Source organism: Phytophthora ramorum (assembly GCF_020800215.1).
Source record: "Phytophthora ramorum isolate Pr-102 chromosome Unknown Phyram_PR-102_s0007, whole genome shotgun sequence".
Taxonomy (NCBI): domain Eukaryota; phylum Oomycota; class Peronosporomycetes; order Peronosporales; family Peronosporaceae; genus Phytophthora; species Phytophthora ramorum.
Window position 1 is genome coordinate 1,832,918 of NW_027150653.1, and position 16,016 is coordinate 1,848,933.

The 16,016-nt window shown below is 52.9% G+C and overlaps 8 protein-coding genes across 8 annotated transcripts; 3 read left to right on the plus strand and 5 right to left on the minus strand.

Moving 5' to 3' along the window:
• Positions 1-83: 83 nt before the first annotated feature.
• Positions 84-4,176, minus strand: KRP23_8571 (Phosphatidylinositol 3-kinase 2; the record flags this gene model as incomplete). The annotated part of the gene is made up of 5 exons (XM_067894026.1): positions 84-2,972; positions 3,042-3,296; positions 3,369-3,446; positions 3,516-3,857; positions 3,931-4,176. The coding sequence occupies 5 exons, from the start codon at positions 4,174-4,176 to the stop codon at positions 84-86; spliced, it is 3,810 nt and encodes a 1,269-aa protein (XP_067743500.1).
• Positions 4,177-4,465: 289 nt separating this feature from the next.
• Positions 4,466-6,375, plus strand: KRP23_8572 (Crt-like protein 1; the record flags this gene model as incomplete). Its single annotated transcript, XM_067894028.1, has 10 exons — positions 4,466-4,546; positions 4,671-4,768; positions 4,848-4,926; positions 4,990-5,064; positions 5,134-5,246; positions 5,325-5,402; positions 5,467-5,511; positions 5,584-5,746; positions 5,831-5,911; positions 5,995-6,375. 10 exons carry the CDS (start codon positions 4,466-4,468, stop codon positions 6,373-6,375), a joined length of 1,194 nt encoding a protein of 397 aa, XP_067743501.1.
• Positions 6,376-6,487: 112 nt separating this feature from the next.
• Positions 6,488-7,796, plus strand: KRP23_8573 (uncharacterized protein; the record flags this gene model as incomplete). The annotated part of the gene is made up of 4 exons (XM_067894029.1): positions 6,488-6,554; positions 6,623-6,688; positions 6,793-7,673; positions 7,746-7,796. The coding sequence occupies 4 exons, from the start codon at positions 6,488-6,490 to the stop codon at positions 7,794-7,796; spliced, it is 1,065 nt and encodes a 354-aa protein (XP_067743502.1).
• A 167-nt stretch (positions 7,797-7,963) lies between these two features.
• On the minus strand, positions 7,964-9,328 carry KRP23_8574 (Uroporphyrinogen decarboxylase; the record flags this gene model as incomplete). Its single annotated transcript, XM_067894030.1, has 3 exons — positions 7,964-8,884; positions 8,950-9,001; positions 9,072-9,328. The coding sequence occupies 3 exons, from the start codon at positions 9,326-9,328 to the stop codon at positions 7,964-7,966; spliced, it is 1,230 nt and encodes a 409-aa protein (XP_067743503.1).
• A 672-nt stretch (positions 9,329-10,000) lies between these two features.
• Positions 10,001-10,673, minus strand: KRP23_8575 (Microsomal glutathione S-transferase 3; the record flags this gene model as incomplete). The annotated part of the gene is made up of 4 exons (XM_067894031.1): positions 10,001-10,071; positions 10,149-10,264; positions 10,351-10,463; positions 10,536-10,673. The coding sequence occupies 4 exons, from the start codon at positions 10,671-10,673 to the stop codon at positions 10,001-10,003; spliced, it is 438 nt and encodes a 145-aa protein (XP_067743504.1).
• Positions 10,674-11,866: 1,193 nt separating this feature from the next.
• KRP23_8576 (Microsomal glutathione S-transferase 3) lies at positions 11,867-12,465 on the plus strand (the record flags this gene model as incomplete). Its single annotated transcript, XM_067894032.1, has 3 exons — positions 11,867-12,123; positions 12,196-12,311; positions 12,395-12,465. The coding sequence occupies 3 exons, from the start codon at positions 11,867-11,869 to the stop codon at positions 12,463-12,465; spliced, it is 444 nt and encodes a 147-aa protein (XP_067743505.1).
• Positions 12,466-13,125: 660 nt separating this feature from the next.
• KRP23_8577 (uncharacterized protein) lies at positions 13,126-13,935 on the minus strand (the record flags this gene model as incomplete). Its single annotated transcript, XM_067894033.1, has 1 exon — positions 13,126-13,935. The coding sequence occupies one exon, from the start codon at positions 13,933-13,935 to the stop codon at positions 13,126-13,128; it is 810 nt and encodes a 269-aa protein (XP_067743506.1).
• A 920-nt stretch (positions 13,936-14,855) lies between these two features.
• Positions 14,856-15,454, minus strand: KRP23_8578 (Microsomal glutathione S-transferase 3; the record flags this gene model as incomplete). The annotated part of the gene is made up of 3 exons (XM_067894034.1): positions 14,856-14,926; positions 15,010-15,125; positions 15,198-15,454. The coding sequence occupies 3 exons, from the start codon at positions 15,452-15,454 to the stop codon at positions 14,856-14,858; spliced, it is 444 nt and encodes a 147-aa protein (XP_067743507.1).
• Between the last annotated feature and the right edge of the window lie 562 nt (positions 15,455-16,016).

The window sequence follows — 16,016 nt, forward strand, 5'->3', positions numbered from 1 at the left end:
GCCATCATCCACAATGAAGCCATGTTCGGGTGAAGAGAAATTGATTTAGTGGTGTCGCTTTCGACCGGATGAATGTGCTGTGCTCAGTGCGCCATGAGGTGCACAGCGTCATTGAGTTTTGTGGTGGTGGTGTGCAGGGCCACGTGGATGAGCTTCTTGAAGGCCTCGCAGGCCTCGTCGTCCGACAGGTCGAGCATAAGCGTCTTGTGAACCCACTGGATGCAGTTCACATTGTGCAGCTCTGGGATGCCGCACGTGACGGCCAGCACCAGTAGCGTGATGAGCAAGTTCGAGTTAGTGCGAAGCACCTGGAACGCCTCGCACGCGAGTTGCTGGAACTGTTGGTAGTTTTCGCTCTTCTTGCCGCCCATGGCGTCGAGCATCGAAGGTGTGAACACGAACGGCGCACGCTCACGTTTCACGCCCAGCTTGGACTTGAAATTCCCCAGGAAATGTCCGAAGTCAATGTGGAAGAACTTCCCCGAGCGCTGCAGCATGATGTTGTCGTTGTGGCGGTCACCAATGCCCAGAACGAAGGTAGCAACGCAGTACCCAGCACACGATCGCACAAAGTTTTGCGTTATTTCCTGGTCTCGGCTTGCTGTCGATTTCTTACGCCCCCATCGCCGCGGTGATATCGGAAAGCAGGATGAGACCGATCGCTCCTCTTTGCTGGGACTGCTAGGTGGAGAACCGGTTGGTGACACAGAGTCAAGCGTAACATCGGCAGAAGTGGCTCTTACTTTGTCCTTGGGCGAGCCTGGTCGCTGGAACAGCCAGTCCGAAAGAACTCCGTCCTTGACAAGAGCGTCCTTCGCTGCGTTCAGCTTTCGACCGAGTTTGGTTCGCGATTTTGCGTGGCGTTCATAGATGATGCTCGCCAGCGTCTCCGAATCGCCAACCACTTCGATCATGCCGATTTCGTCACCAGTGGATATGCACGCGTAAGGCAACAAGCAAAGGTCAAGTCCAGCCTCCCTCCATAAGTCATCCATGACGCGCAGAATCTGAAGAACAAGCTGGTCCTGGCGAAGGTCGTCGCCTGACTTGAAAATCACGTAAGGCCGTCCATGCTGCGCTTTGGCGCTTTCAAACTGTAGAAACAGCGGGCGTTTTTTCGATTCCATCACGCGGCAGCTCTCTATGATGACTTTATTGCAGTATGATCGCGGTTGCAAAGGTAACTGAAATGTTTCAGGGAGGAGGACAGCGCCCAGAGCTTTGTGTAGCTTCTCCTTGCGAGCTGTCGATGAAGTCTCACCTTTAACGACTGCAGCAGTCTCTTCCAGCTTCTTCATAACGTAAACTGACTGGCGAATCTCCAGCTTGTAGCTCCCGCACAGCTGCAAGTATTGCGATGTGATGAGGTTGAAGCGTTCTGCCGTTTGCTGGTTGTGAGCCTCAGCCTTCAGGAACCAATACAGCAAGTAGCCAATTTGTGATGGGTTTGTCAGCGCGCGCATCAACAAGAACCGAGCCAAGGCGGAATCGTGGTATCGCTCATTCTTCAGCGCCTGAACAAGCTGGAGGAGATACAGCTGCAAACGGTAGTCAGGTAATGCATGCATGCACCGAACTGCATAAGCGCGAACTTTAGGATCCGAGTAGAGCGGACTTAGCAATTGAAGTGCTTGGAGGTACGTTGGCTGCCTCCAGTGTAATAGCAATCGGTATGCTTCCAGCACCTGTTCTCGATTTCCCCACTCAACGGACAGCAAAAAGGCTGGTAACAGTGCAGAATCCTCCATCAGAATCGAGCGTGACGTCCAAATGAAAGCTCGATCCTCTGCAGACAGCTCAACAAGAGGGTCTCGCCTCAGTCGCTGCAGAAGTTTTTGCTTATCTGCTGGGATACTTTCGAGGGTATCCGGTGCGTGAGCTCCAGACTTTCGCTCACCGCCTTCGCCTTTGAAAAAAATGGATGCCCGGAAGGTTATACTTTTCTTCTTGTTCTTGGAGGATATACTCGAAAAGGCGAATGATTGCGGACAGGACCCTGAACACTCTAACACGATCTCCATGCTTCCAACCTTTTGGTGGTTGAGACGTTCGTGCCGTAAGCAGTTCTCGATATCGAGGGGTGTAATGATACCCGATCCAGCAGGGAGCATCAAAATGTCCATTAGAGTGGATCCAGCTCTTAGTATGTGACCAAAGTCGAACAAATGAAGTCCGCTCCACGCAACTACCTCTCCTGTCTTCGTAACGAAGGTAAACTTCAAATGTGAACCATGAGGGATATCAATCAGCCGTAACCCCATTTCGATTCCAGTATTCGGATCGCATGTGACCTTACGCGTCGTTGAAGACAAATGCGACTTGTCTCCATTAGAATCAGACTTTGATTCATAACGCAGCAGGGTGCTGGTTTCATAAAGTGTTGTCGACCCGTGCTGAATGCTTATCTTCGCGAGCGAAGCCGTCTCGGCGATAGTCAGGTGCACTTTTTCGATATTCAGGACAAGTTGACGATGGTCCTGCGAGACTGGGCCTTCTGGTGGAGATGGAAACAACTCCGTGTTTCCTAATTCGCTGGCTCCCGTTGCTGCCGAGAACGGAAGTGGTAGCGCATGAGTGTGCGCTGAAACGTGAAAGAACCGCTCGTAGTGGAAGAATAGATATCTGCCAATCTCCTCAGTAACGAACTCGAGAATGCAAAAGTCATTGCTGGTAGCAGTCCCCAAAGCCGATTCGTGGTCGTTGGAATCAATTACAACCTCCAAAACCCCGACAATCTTGGCTGTCTCCACAGAGCCCCCATTTGCTTGCAACGAGTTGAATTCATAAAATGGGGCAGCAAGGAGAATTGTGCCGGGTCGATACAGCTCACGCACCACATCGTTTTCGTCGATGTCATCGCGTAATAGCTCTGATGCATCTGCAATGCAAATAGGTCCGTTTGTATCCAGAACACGCTGTCCAGTGCTCGAAGCAACGTCTACGCTTCGCTTCAACAACTTTTCATCCGAAAACTGCTCCAACAAACCAGAAGCGTTAGTAAAATTGGTGGCTAACACAATCAGTAACAGTCTGTGCAGTACCTTGATGACAAGCTTGTGATTTGGCTCGTCCAGTGCATAAATCCTCACTTTGCGAGCGGAGAAAATGGAGGTCAGCGCATTTTTCACGTACTCGAGCGTGTGGTCTAGCTCATTTTCCGGTGTTATGTTTGGAAAGTGGTCCTTGCAAAAGGTTTTCACGGAGCAGTTAGCAAACCCTCCTGGCTCCGCAGTAGGGTATTCACTCTTTTGTCGGACTAGACTAAACTGGAGCGCCCACTTTTTAAAACTTTCCATCTGCACAAAACGTAACGAATTTACAATGAGATGCTGTATCCAGTGACAAAGGCCGATTCTGACTAAACGTACCTCGCTTGCTTCTGGTGCCAAGTCGTTCTTCTCTGCATCGATCAAGGCGCAACTGGCAGCATTTATCTCTAGTATGGTCTAGCGCAGTAAAACATATAACAAATTAGCGAAGATCACAGTACCAACTAACAGTAACAGGATACAAACCTTCATGGGTATGGTAAGGTACTCTGCAAGCTCCATTGCGATCACTTTCATCGTCGACGAACCGTGGATACAGAAGTAGTCTCCGATTCCAAGTCTGAGCTGGGGATACAGCGCTCCTTGTTGCAGAGCTATTGCACTGGGCGCAGAGGCTTTCGCCAACGCTAGGTGACCACTGATAACGATGCAAAAGTCTCCTTCCTGCTGTAAATTGGCGTTTGCGATGCCCAACGACAGCGTTTCACCTGGACGCATACTCTCGCGACGACTGGCAGCTACAAGAGCCTTGATCTCATCAGCCGAAAACGTGTTGAAGTATGGCACACTGCAGATCAGCGAAATCGGCTATAGTGGCAGCAAGAAAGCGTATCATCAGTTAGTCTACTGGCAGTGAGGTACGCATCACGTGCCAACTTACTGAAATGTTTTGCTGCCGCAGCTCAATCTCGTTCTTGGTGCGGTCGTTGAATTGCATGTTCATACGCTTCATGAACATGAGCTGACGGAACGCCAGCTTCCACTTGTTCTCCTTTGGTTGAGACGCAGTCTCCGTCTCTGCAGGAGCAGCTTGACGCGCTTCGTTCGGTGTCACTTCGGGTAGTTGCTCCGCCTTCTCATGGCTCACTGACAGCTGCAAGTCCTCTGGACGCACCACTTCACTCATTCGTGTCCGATTGCGTCCTAAGAAGCTGCTGCGCGAGTGGCCGTTGCTTGGCCGTCGCTTCATCCACGTCCGTTACGCTGCACCAAAGAAGGCATTTTTGCGAGATGGCTACTTTTTAGGCTATAAAATGCGTGTGCCCAAACCGCCCTCTCGAACAGAATAAAATCCGCTCCCTGACTGGATGAGTCATATGCAACTCGTCAGGATGTAGGACGCTTCTATCAAAGTTTCGAATCAGGAGCCAAAAGCCAAAGAGAGAGAGCGCATCCGCGGCGGGTCCAGGAGCTCCATGACGTTCAGCACGCCGCCCTTCATCCACCTGGGCATCGACGCCAGGACGGGCAAGTCCTACCACATTTGCTCGCGCAAGGTGCGCGCTTAAATGACAAAAACTCCGATCTTTTCGACTGTAGAAATGCTCCCAGCAGCTCCATCTTAGAAATACGTATTGTATTAATGTACGAATGGTTGTGATGGTGCTGTGCAATTGCCAGTCGCTGCTGTCCTTTGGCGCGATCCTATTGCTGCTCGTGGCCATGTCCTCGGAGAGGTTCCTGTTTAAGGTTATGGTGGACCGGATGGAGTCGTACAGGTGCGGACAGCTGCAGCTAGTTGGGAGAAATAGTTGGACTGACGGAGATTTGTGCTTTTATTTTGTGTTTTGTGTTTAGATATTTTTTGTCCCAGCTCATGACGTTCCTGTACATCCCTCCGCTGTTCTGCATTGTGAGCTACAAGGCAACGCATGACGTACGTTTGGTGGATCTTTTTGGAGTTGTGGGGATGGCGCTGATGTGTTTGTTGTTGCTGTAGGGTCTGGTGGATGACGATGGGATGGAGTTCCCTAAGTTCCACTTCTTCATCATGGGCCTGCTCGACCTCATTCATGTGAGATTATGGTGCTGGCAATTCTGCAACGATACCAGTATTCACAGTGGTGTGGTTGTGCGATATCAGGGCTTGATTCTGTTTATTGCCGGCGGCCGGACAGACCCGACGCAGACGCTTCTCTTTATGCAGGCTTCTATCCCCATATCTGCCTGCATGTCAGCAATATTCTTCGGTGTCAGGTATGAACCTGGAGCACATTTTGCCTGTTATGAGCTACAGCAGGAGTCGAGACACTGACTGTCCGTATTTGTTGAAAGATACACACGACCTCAAGTTGTTGGAATGTTGGCTATCACAGCTGGCCTCGTTCTTTCGCTGATTCCCTGTATTGAAGAGTAAGTCAACTTGTTACAGCTAAGTTGTGCGCGCTCGGGAACCTAACGCAGTTTGTTGATACAGCATCGACAGCAAGGAATTCGATGACTGGGAAATTGGCTGGAACAGGTGAGAGTGGTTGACGGCTTCGCTGCGAATACAACGGAGTGTATGTAGACTGACGTTGTTTTGAATTTGTAGCGTATTCTACCTTCTCGCAGCAATTCCTGGCTCGCTGTCCATGCTTTATAAGGAGCGCGTGATTCGTGATCAGCCGGTGGATATGTCGTATCTGAACGCATGGGTTTCGGTGAACCAATTTATTGCTGGATTGCTCGCAGCTCCTCTCATCTTCGATGCTGAGGTAAGATGTTTCCTTAAAATTCGCCTTAGGTGTTTCTCTTTCTACCAGGCGCAAACTGATTGTAAATGTGCGTGCTGTGCTTAGTTTCTCCACCTCGACCAGAAAACCAGTGGCTTGATGTGTCTAATTCAAGGCGAGAGCGAGGTATCCACAGATCATTGCTATGTAAGTTTTCGTTCGGATGCGTGTGGCATTCAAAACAAAGTCGTTGGATCCAGTAGAACTTACTAGAGTCTGTATGCATCCAGATGGGACTTCCTATCTTGATCCTATACGTTTTCAGCAATATCGTCGTGAATCTGCTACTGCTCCAGCTCATCCGACTTACCAGCGTCTCCACCATGTACGGGTGCACTCTTGCCGGTTTTTTAACTTCATTTGTGGTACTAGCGTGGTATCAAGTGGATCCCGACAATTTTGGAATCATCAATCTGCACGATGGCTTGCGAAACTGGATCCCGCCATCCGTGTTCGTGGACGTGTTTGCGTTCCTGATCATATTTGCTGGCAAGATACTTTACCAATGGGATCCGGATCCGGAGGTAGAAGCAACGACCTTGTCTGCAGAGGACAAGGAGGCCATGGCTTTACTCGATGGAGACGACGATTATGGACTGCGCTACACATAAACTGCGTTTTCAGTTTATCAGGTCAGGAACAGGAAGACGAAGGAACAAAAGCTATCATCAAGCGCAGGAAGGAGTCCGGTCCTATGTACATTTCAGCTTGCGAAGCTCCTGGATGAAAATGAAATCCGAGATACAGCGTTACAACGGTGCTGGCTGCAAGCAGGATAAAGCCATCCCCGGTATGTTACCCATTGCTGTTTTTGCCTCGTTGTCTGTGTTGGATATGTTCATGCTAAACGATTGCTAGTCACGTGGATACTTCAAGTGCTCAGCAACATCGATGGAGTGCGGCCGCCTATTCGCTATTTCCAGTGTAGGTCTCACCACTTCCACTGGGTCGTTTACTAACCGCCGTGCGCTGTCAAAACTCCTCGTCACTTCTGAAAAAGACAAGCAGGCTTGACGTGATGTCGATAGCGCTGAAGCAAACAACGGCCTCGCGCCTCGCAAAGACAAAGAAGCCGCTGTCTGAAATGCATCAGTTGCAGCGTGCCGTGAAGGAATTGCAGCGCGAGGCTGCCGACCAGTTAGTTTTGGAGGTGGAGTCGCAGGCCACGTTTGAGTTTCTGACGTCGCAGATTCGCGCTTTGCGCGGCGCGTTTGATACCCTTTCGGACGTTCTAATGGCGGAGGTGGATGGACTACGCAAAGACATGACTCGTAAGCTTGGCGACTTGGACGCCGAAGTGGTGCGCCAAGGAGAGATGCACAAGGCTACTCATACGGAGGTAACGCAACTAAAGCGGACGATGGAGATATGGGGGCTGAAAGAGCGCGACTGGGCGAAAGACAATGAGATCCTTAAAACTTCGCACAGCCACAACGTGGAGTGGATGCAGCAATTGCAACGTGATGTAATGGACGTGAAGGACAAATTGCACGAGATCAAGAGCGATACAGGAAGTCGGATCTCGGAGATCTGTGAGGAGGCAAACAGCTTGCGCGGGAACTGGCAGAAGCACGTCGATGACATGTTAGACCGACTCCAAGATTTTGACACGACTGCTCACAGGCAAGCCGCAGAAGCGCGAGCGCAGGCTCAACAACGTGCAGATGATCTGGAACTGATGGAGCAGGCAATCAACACCGTTCAGAAGCAGCAGACGCAGGTACGCTCTGGACTTGAGGAGCAAACGCAAAGCGTAGCATCCCAGCTCGCGTTGCTGGTCAAGAAAGTTGAAATTTCAGAGGCGCAAGCAAACAACCACCGAACAGCCCTGGAACAGCTTCGGGGCAAGAACGCTTTGATGGAAAAGGAGCAGCGGCGGAGGATGGACAATATAGGCAAGATGTTCACGGTGAGTACACAGGATTTATTTCCAGCAATCATCTCCTGCACAGGAGCTAACACCTTGTTCTTGCACTGTCAGATTTTCGCTGATGCACTCAACATATCGCCGACGATGCTTGCGGCCAATTGAGAAGCATTTTATTCAACAGTGTCAATGCCATATCTTTCTTGAATGCCTGAGCGCAGGGCCAGCTTAGTGCTTTACTTTTTCCTACATTTTAGGAACACACGGAAGTTCATCAAACAATAGCCGACAGGGGAACACGAATTAAAGTTGACGAACAGCAGATTGAACATTTAGCGCGAGTTCATCTCGAGGGAGATCTGCTGCACCGCCTTGATAAAGGCATCGACGTGCGCAGGTTCCATGTCCGGGAAGCAGCCGTGGCCAAGGTTTGCCACATACTTCTGCGTGCCGAAGCGCTTGAGCATCTTCTTGACTTCATCGTAGATGGTGTCCGTCGACGCGTAAATGACGCTCGAGTCCATGTTGCCCTGCAGCGAGACGCGGCCGCGAGCAAGCTGACGCACCTCGACTGGGTCGGACTGCCAGTCCAGACCAATGCAGTCGTACTTGGTGGCCACAAGCTTCTCGTAGGCATACTGAGTGCCCTTGCAGAAGCACACCATCGGCGTGTCGGGGGCCTCCGCCTTCACACGGTCCGCAATCTGGACCAGGTACGGGAACACAAATTCGTAGAAGTGGTCCTGGGTCAGCACCTCAGCGCCCACAGTCTCAAAGACCTGCAGCGCCTGCGCGCCAGCACGCTGCTGGGCCAGCAGGAAGTTCACACACACATCGGTGATGCCCTGCAGCAGCTTGTGGGCTGCCTCCTGGTGCTGATACAAGAACGTCTTGAGCAACGCTTTAGTACGACTGCCGCTTCCCTCAATCATGTAGCACATGAGCGTCAGCGGGGCGCCCACGAAACCAATGAGCGGCACCTCGCCGTTGATCTTCTGCCGAGCCAAGTTGAGCGCGTCCAGCATGTAGCCGAGCGTGTCCTCGATGTTGGGGTTCAGGTCGAGCTTGGCAATGTCCTCGGGCGTGCGGATCGGATCCGGCAGCACGGGTCCTACCTTGGGCACCATCGTGACCTCCATGCCCATGGCCTGCGGGATCACCAGAATGTCCGAGAAGATGATGACCGCGTCCATGTGGTAGCGCCGCAGCGGTTGCAAACTCACTTCCACCGCCAGCTCCGGCACGCCGCACATCTGCACACCAGAACCCCATGAGTCACAACATCACAATAAGGAAATATCAGAATAACTCACTATACCGTGAAAAAGTCGTAGCCCAAGTCACGCAGCTCGCGGAATTCCGGCAAATGGCTAAAGGCACAAAAATGACAAAACGATCAGTATCTTGACTGGCAGACGACACGATGCCTCATTAGCTCACCGTCCGGCTTGACGCATACACCACACAGGCACGCGCTCCGTGCGGTCGCCCCGCAGCGCGCGCAGCAGCAAGTCATTCTTGAGCTTGGGCAGCTGGTCGAGCGGCACGCGCTCGAGCGGCGTGCGCGTCGTGGGGAAGGGCAGAGCCTTGTTGCTCTTCTTCTTGTTCTTCTGCTGTTGGCGCTGCACGATGTACGCGGCGGCGGCGGCGGCCGACAGGGCCACGGCCAGGGACGTGGTGGCGCTCACTTCGCCCATTGTTGCGGTGGTCTGGACGAAAAGGAGAGTGCGTACGTGGCCCAGCTGCGAAGAGGTTGACGATGTGAAAAAGTGGGGGGTTGGATACGAAGCACACGATTGGCGGAAATTGAGCGTAAATGTGATTGGACAAAGGGACCACGATCTTTTCAGCGAATGAGCGGTGTGCAACGCGACCACTTCAACGTCATGTTGCCGAAGTTGTAAGCCCATACAGCAGCGGCGGGCGATTGGTCCTGCAGATATTACTAAAGTGGTCAGCGTCTTCTTACGTCTAGTGAACGGCAGAGATCTACGCCAACGTGGAAGTTGGGTTTGCCTGTCGAGTGGCTGTAAAACAACGGTGACTTTACCATGCCAAATAATCACTCATTTCCTGCTTGAGCTGCTGCAGTCTGGATGATTATGAAGAAGTAGTGTCAAATGATATATATACGTTTCTGCGTACAAAGGGCGACGAACTCCTCTCCTTCGTCTTCCACAGTAGCAGAATCTTCAAATGAAAGTAGCGCTGGCCGCGGGAAAAGGCGAACGTTCATTACTTGCTCGCGACAAAAGCTCCTCTCCACGCCGTCTTTCTGCGTGCCAGCGCAGCACTACCAAAGCTGCAAACCTACTGCTTCAACGACGACCGCTCGCTAAAATTCCCAGAGTTTTGTCGACAAAACCTGTTTACAGGAGTCCAAGAATGCGTAGACTTGCTTCCACGCTCAAGCCGACGTTCACGAGCAGAGCAAGCTGACCTTTTAAAGCACAATAAATAACCGGCAATTAGTTCCTCGTAAGAGACAGCATTCCGTACACTACCGGAGCAACGCACCGAAAGCTCCCTGCATCCGCTTCTTGGGGTCTCCAGAAGCGTAGCCACGCATGTACAGCACAAAGCCCAGAATGCGGATAAAGCCGGCAATTGCTGCAACCTGAGGACGGTAGATCCTACAACAACAACAAAGAAACACAACCCACATATCAATGTCAGAATAGTTGCGTTCTTTTGGTGGCGGGGAGACACCGCAACGTACGAAGACGTAAAGAGCAGGGCGAGGAAGATCGGGATGTTCTCCAGGATGTTCTGGTGGCCACGCTGCACGCAGTTAAAGGCCTTGGCGTTCTTGTCACTCTTCTCGGCGTACATCTATCAAAAACAGCAATTGGTCAGCTTTGTACTTAAGTACACTTTTGTGTCACTGCAAAGCCTATAGGTCACCTCCGGATACGCAACGCCGTAGAGCTTGCGGGCCTTGCCGACCTTGATGCCAGCCCACAGGTTGACGAACTGCAGCAGCACCACGAGCAGCGGTACGTAACCGTGCGCAGGCTCCAGCTCCATTTGGATTCCAGGCATCTTGGGGGGGGGGGGGGGAGGCGTGCCGGTGTTGGGCTTCGGAGGACGAATCGAAAGTGGTGCTACAGGATCGTGAGTCTCTGAGTACGGGGGTACTGTATTTACGTGATTACTTAATCCAAGCCGAAAAAAAGGCAACTTTTTGACTGTCATTCTTGTCCGTGTTGACGGCAATGGGCCGTGCCACAATCGTAGCTCTGGGCAAAATGGCTTGGTTGCAGTGCGCCAACGCCACCACCATTCTAGCCCCCGCGGACACTCCAGCTTGAAGACGAGGAGTCTGAAATGTGATGTGTTTGATCGCCCCAAGGGGCTCTTCCTCGCTACCCTGCGCAGTTTTCCCTCATTATGAATTGGCTCGTCGGTATTCTAGTCATGTATGTGTGTTGTGTCGTTACCGGGTGAGGTGAGTACACTCAACGACAAACCAGAGCCCTGGGTTGCGAAGACTTGTGCATCTTAAGCGAGTACATATCCCCGGCCAGCTACGCAAGTAAACCGACAAAAGGGATTTGTGTACATGTACGAACGCGGCGTTGTAGCTGTGCATCGTCCCGCTCGCTCGCCGGTATGTTGTCCACCAAGACTGCTCGAATTCAATTGCACGAGCGTGTCGCTGAAAGATACGTCGGGCGAATCTTCCGTGACTCTTCTCCTCCGCCTTCAATTTTACGGACACTTCAACTATTTCTTCTTGAGACGGTCTCTGCTGTTGGCTGCTTGGAGCCTTGGACTGCTGCTGCTTGGCGACGGACCCAGGCGGAATTTTTCGCCGTTCTCGTTGAAACGCCAGCGCACGCGCATTTAACGGATCAAGCGCCGGTGACACCATGCGCTGCATTAACCTGGGGCTGTCGCCCATGAGACCTCGTTGAAAATCAGTTCGTGAACAACCGGCGGCCAAATTTGCCGGTCTTCTTTCGTATCTTTACGAAAGTATCTTCTGCCGACCGCAGCAAAACCAGACTCCTCCCCCGGCTAAGTCCGCACCTGTCCGCAGTTGAAGTGCCTGCAACTTCAAACGCGAAGGGCGACGGTACTATGGACTTTCGTTTTGCAAAGACACGATCTCGAGCGGTCGCCGATGACTCTTTGCTGCGTGCGACTTGAGTCACAACGGAATTTGCCTCCGACAGCTCAAGCAACGCCCAGTACAGGAAGGAGCCCAACCACCACCACCGCTTTTATAGTCCATGTCGGTGTCGGCAGTGCGAGTGACACTCCAGCCGGCGCATGGCTACATCCCGCTCGTAGTCATCGGCGCCGGCCTCGTGGGCACGTGGGCCGGCTTCAACGTGGGCGTGGCCCGCAAGCAGTTCAACGTCCCGTACCCGCAGATGTACGCCGCGAAGAAAGACAAGAACGCCAACGCGTTCAACTGCGTGCAACGCGCGCACCAGAACGTGCTGGAGAACCTCCCGCTCTTCTACGCTATGCTCGCCACCTCCTCGTACGTCTGAATGAATGTCCGAGTTTTGGAGTTGGGAACGCAAACTGACGGGTTTGTTGGTGTTTTGCACAGGATCTACCGTCCTACGATCGCAGCTGTGGCTGGGGTGGTGCGCATCGCCGGCTTCGTCATGTACGTGAAGGGGTACTCGAGCGGTGATCCAGGGAAACGGAGACAAGGCAACTTCGGTGCGTTGGTCAACTGGTAGTGGCTGTATTTCTCAGTAGGTTCACCGTGCTAACTGGGTCCTTTTTATCTTGTGTGGATGCAGGCTACCTTGGCACGCTGGTTATGTTGGGACTCTCGTTGGAAGCTGCGCTACGTCTGCTGGGTTACCTGTAGCCGCTACAGTAGTGAGTGTTCGCCCTTGGAGAGAGACGATGACCGAAGATGAAACAGACGTCAAGAAACACGATAAAGAGAGGAGTGAGTATCGAGAGAGAAGTACGACCGGCGAGCGCGCTCATGATGCCTCCGATTCAAGGGTAGCGCGAGGCAAACGTGGCATGAAGCGATGCTATCAGCGCCGGGGACAATCGCGAGCATCGAGGGGAAAGTGCTGCGAGGCACAGTAGCAACGGTCGGAAGCTGCTACTGAAAATGCCAAGAAGGAAATGAAACGACGAACGGGTGCGGAGCTGGAGGTGGTTTAGACAGGCCTTCGAGAATGGGCTGCTTGCCACACGATAGAAGACTCCAGGGCTTCCGCGCCGTGCTTATTCTACCTTGTGTGAGATTATCAAGTTGTAAAATACAAAATGGGATCATGGTGAGTGCTGCTCTCCTTGAGCAAGACTCGACAAGGCTCGCCTCGACTTGAGTGCTAGACATTGAACACGAGTGGGATATTGTACAGGGAGGTTGCTGGTGATCGCAGTACACCCAGGCGATAGATAACCTGCAAAACGTCACAACTACCTCATGTATTGGGCGTGTTTCAACTCGAAATCCATTGGCATTGCTGTGTTTACCTGCGGTAATTTGCTCGCCTATGTCTTCTTCTTACACAAGGACAGTCTTCACGCCGGGAACAGCCCACACCACCTTGTCCTTGACGGCCGCGTCCGCATTCAACTCTGCGCGTACCTCGTCGCCCGACTGCGTGAAGTGCTTCCACGACTCGAAGTGGAGCGGCACCATCTTCTCAGCGCCGATGTCTCGGGTCAGCTGCGCCCCCTGCACGGTGTCCATGGTGATTTGGACGGGGCCCGTCGGCAGCGGAGCGATAGCTTTGCCGAGGTTCATGAGCGCCACTACAATGTGGAACTTTTTCGGTAGCTCGTTCGCCAGCTCCGGGATGTGGACCGTGTCACCCGAGATGTACACCACGTTGGGCAGTCCATCCGCTTCGTTCACTCCGAACGAGGGCGACTCGAGCACGAAGCCCGTGCACTCTCCGCCAGGCAGGTGCTGCGTGGGAGTGCCCGTGATCTTAAACTCTTTGCCATTGAGCGTGAGCGTCGTCGACTGCCACGCCGCGAGGCCGCGAACACCCGGGCGAGGAGCGAGGTTTTTGGCACCGTCACGTGTGGTGAGCACATGTCGCCCATTGAGCATCGTTCGGCCGGACGCGTCCAGGTTATCGATATGGTCTTCGTGGCTCAGGAGAATGGCGTCGATGACGGGCAAGTCCTCGAGTCCAAGGGCCGGGTCCTCGGTCTTCGTGAGGAAAAAAGTTTCTTGCAGCACAAAGTCTCCGCTCTTGTCGAACGCTGGGTCGATGAGGAAGTTGACACCGTCGATGGTCAAGATGGCCGTGGCCGTGCAGATGTGCGTGATGCTGACGGTGGACTTGAAGGAAGTGGACGGCATGGCTTGGGTGGGGTCTTTCAAGAGAGGTTTGTTGGTCACAGAGTGGAATGTGGAATGACGTGGAGAGGATTAGTCCAGAGTCATTGAGTCAACGACCCACTGACTTCAGTCGAATGAGGAAGTCAGTTGAAGTGGAGCCGTATTCGAACAGGAAATAGATCTTCTGGCGGTGTGCGCAACGAGTGATGGTAGTTGGCGATCAATGGGGGTGCATTAAGGTGGCGTGGGCTGTTCCCGGCGTGAAGACTGTCCTTGTGTAAGAAGAAGACATAGGCGAGCAAATTACCGCAGGTAAACACAGCAATGCCAATGGATTTCGAGTTGAAACACGCCCAATACATGAGGTAGTTGTGACGTTTTGCAGGTTATCTATCGCCTGGGTGTACTGCGATCACCAGCAACCTCCCTGTACAATATCCCACTCGTGTTCAATGTCTAGCACTCAAGTCGAGGCGAGCCTTGTCGAGTCTTGCTCAAGGAGAGCAGCACTCACCATGATCCCATTTTGTATTTTACAACTTGATAATCTCACACAAGGTAGAATAAGCACGGCGCGGAAGCCCTGGAGTCTTCTATCGTGTGGCAAGCAGCCCATTCTCGAAGGCCTGTCTAAACCACCTCCAGCTCCGCACCCGTTCGTCGTTTCATTTCCTTCTTGGCATTTTCAGTAGCAGCTTCCGACCGTTGCTACTGTGCCTCGCAGCACTTTCCCCTCGATGCTCGCGATTGTCCCCGGCGCTGATAGCATCGCTTCATGCCACGTTTGCCTCGCGCTACCCTTGAATCGGAGGCATCATGAGCGCGCTCGCCGGTCGTACTTCTCTCTCGATACTCACTCCTCTCTTTATCGTGTTTCTTGACGTCTGTTTCATCTTCGGTCATCGTCTCTCTCCAAGGGCGAACACTCACTACTGTAGCGGCTACAGGTAACCCAGCAGACGTAGCGCAGCTTCCAACGAGAGTCCCAACATAACCAGCGTGCCAAGGTAGCCTGCATCCACACAAGATAAAAAGGACCCAGTTAGCACGGTGAACCTACTGAGAAATACAGCCACTACCAGTTGACCAACGCACCGAAGTTGCCTTGTCTCCGTTTCCCTGGATCACCGCTCGAGTACCCCTTCACGTACATGACGAAGCCGGCGATGCGCACCACCCCAGCCACAGCTGCGATCGTAGGACGGTAGATCCTGTGCAAAACACCAACAAACCCGTCAGTTTGCGTTCCCAACTCCAAAACTCGGACATTCATTCAGACGTACGAGGAGGTGGCGAGCATAGCGTAGAAGAGCGGGAGGTTCTCCAGCACGTTCTGGTGCGCGCGTTGCACGCAGTTGAACGCGTTGGCGTTCTTGTCTTTCTTCGCGGCGTACATCTGCGGGTACGGGACGTTGAACTGCTTGCGGGCCACGCCCACGTTGAAGCCGGCCCACGTGCCCACGAGGCCGGCGCCGATGACTACGAGCGGGATGTAGCCATGCGCCGGCTGGAGTGTCACTCGCACTGCCGACACCGACATGGACTATAAAAGCGGTGGTGGTGGTTGGGCTCCTTCCTGTACTGGGCGTTGCTTGAGCTGTCGGAGGCAAATTCCGTTGTGACTCAAGTCGCACGCAGCAAAGAGTCATCGGCGACCGCTCGAGATCGTGTCTTTGCAAAACGAAAGTCCATAGTACCGTCGCCCTTCGCGTTTGAAGTTGCAGGCACTTCAACTGCGGACAGGTGCGGACTTAGCCGGGGGAGGAGTCTGGTTTTGCTGCGGTCGGCAGAAGATACTTTCGTAAAGATACGAAAGAAGACCGGCAAATTTGGCCGCCGGTTGTTCACGAACTGATTTTCAACGAGGTCTCATGGGCGACAGCCCCAGGTTAATGCAGCGCATGGTGTCACCGGCGCTTGATCCGTTAAATGCGCGTGCGCTGGCGTTTCAACGAGAACGGCGAAAAATTCCGCCTGGGTCCGTCGCCAAGCAGCAGCAGTCCAAGGCTCCAAGCAGCCAACAGCAGAGACCGTCTCAAGAAGAAATAGTTGAAGTGTCCGTAAAATTGAAGGCGGAGGAGAAGAGTCACGGAAGATTCGCC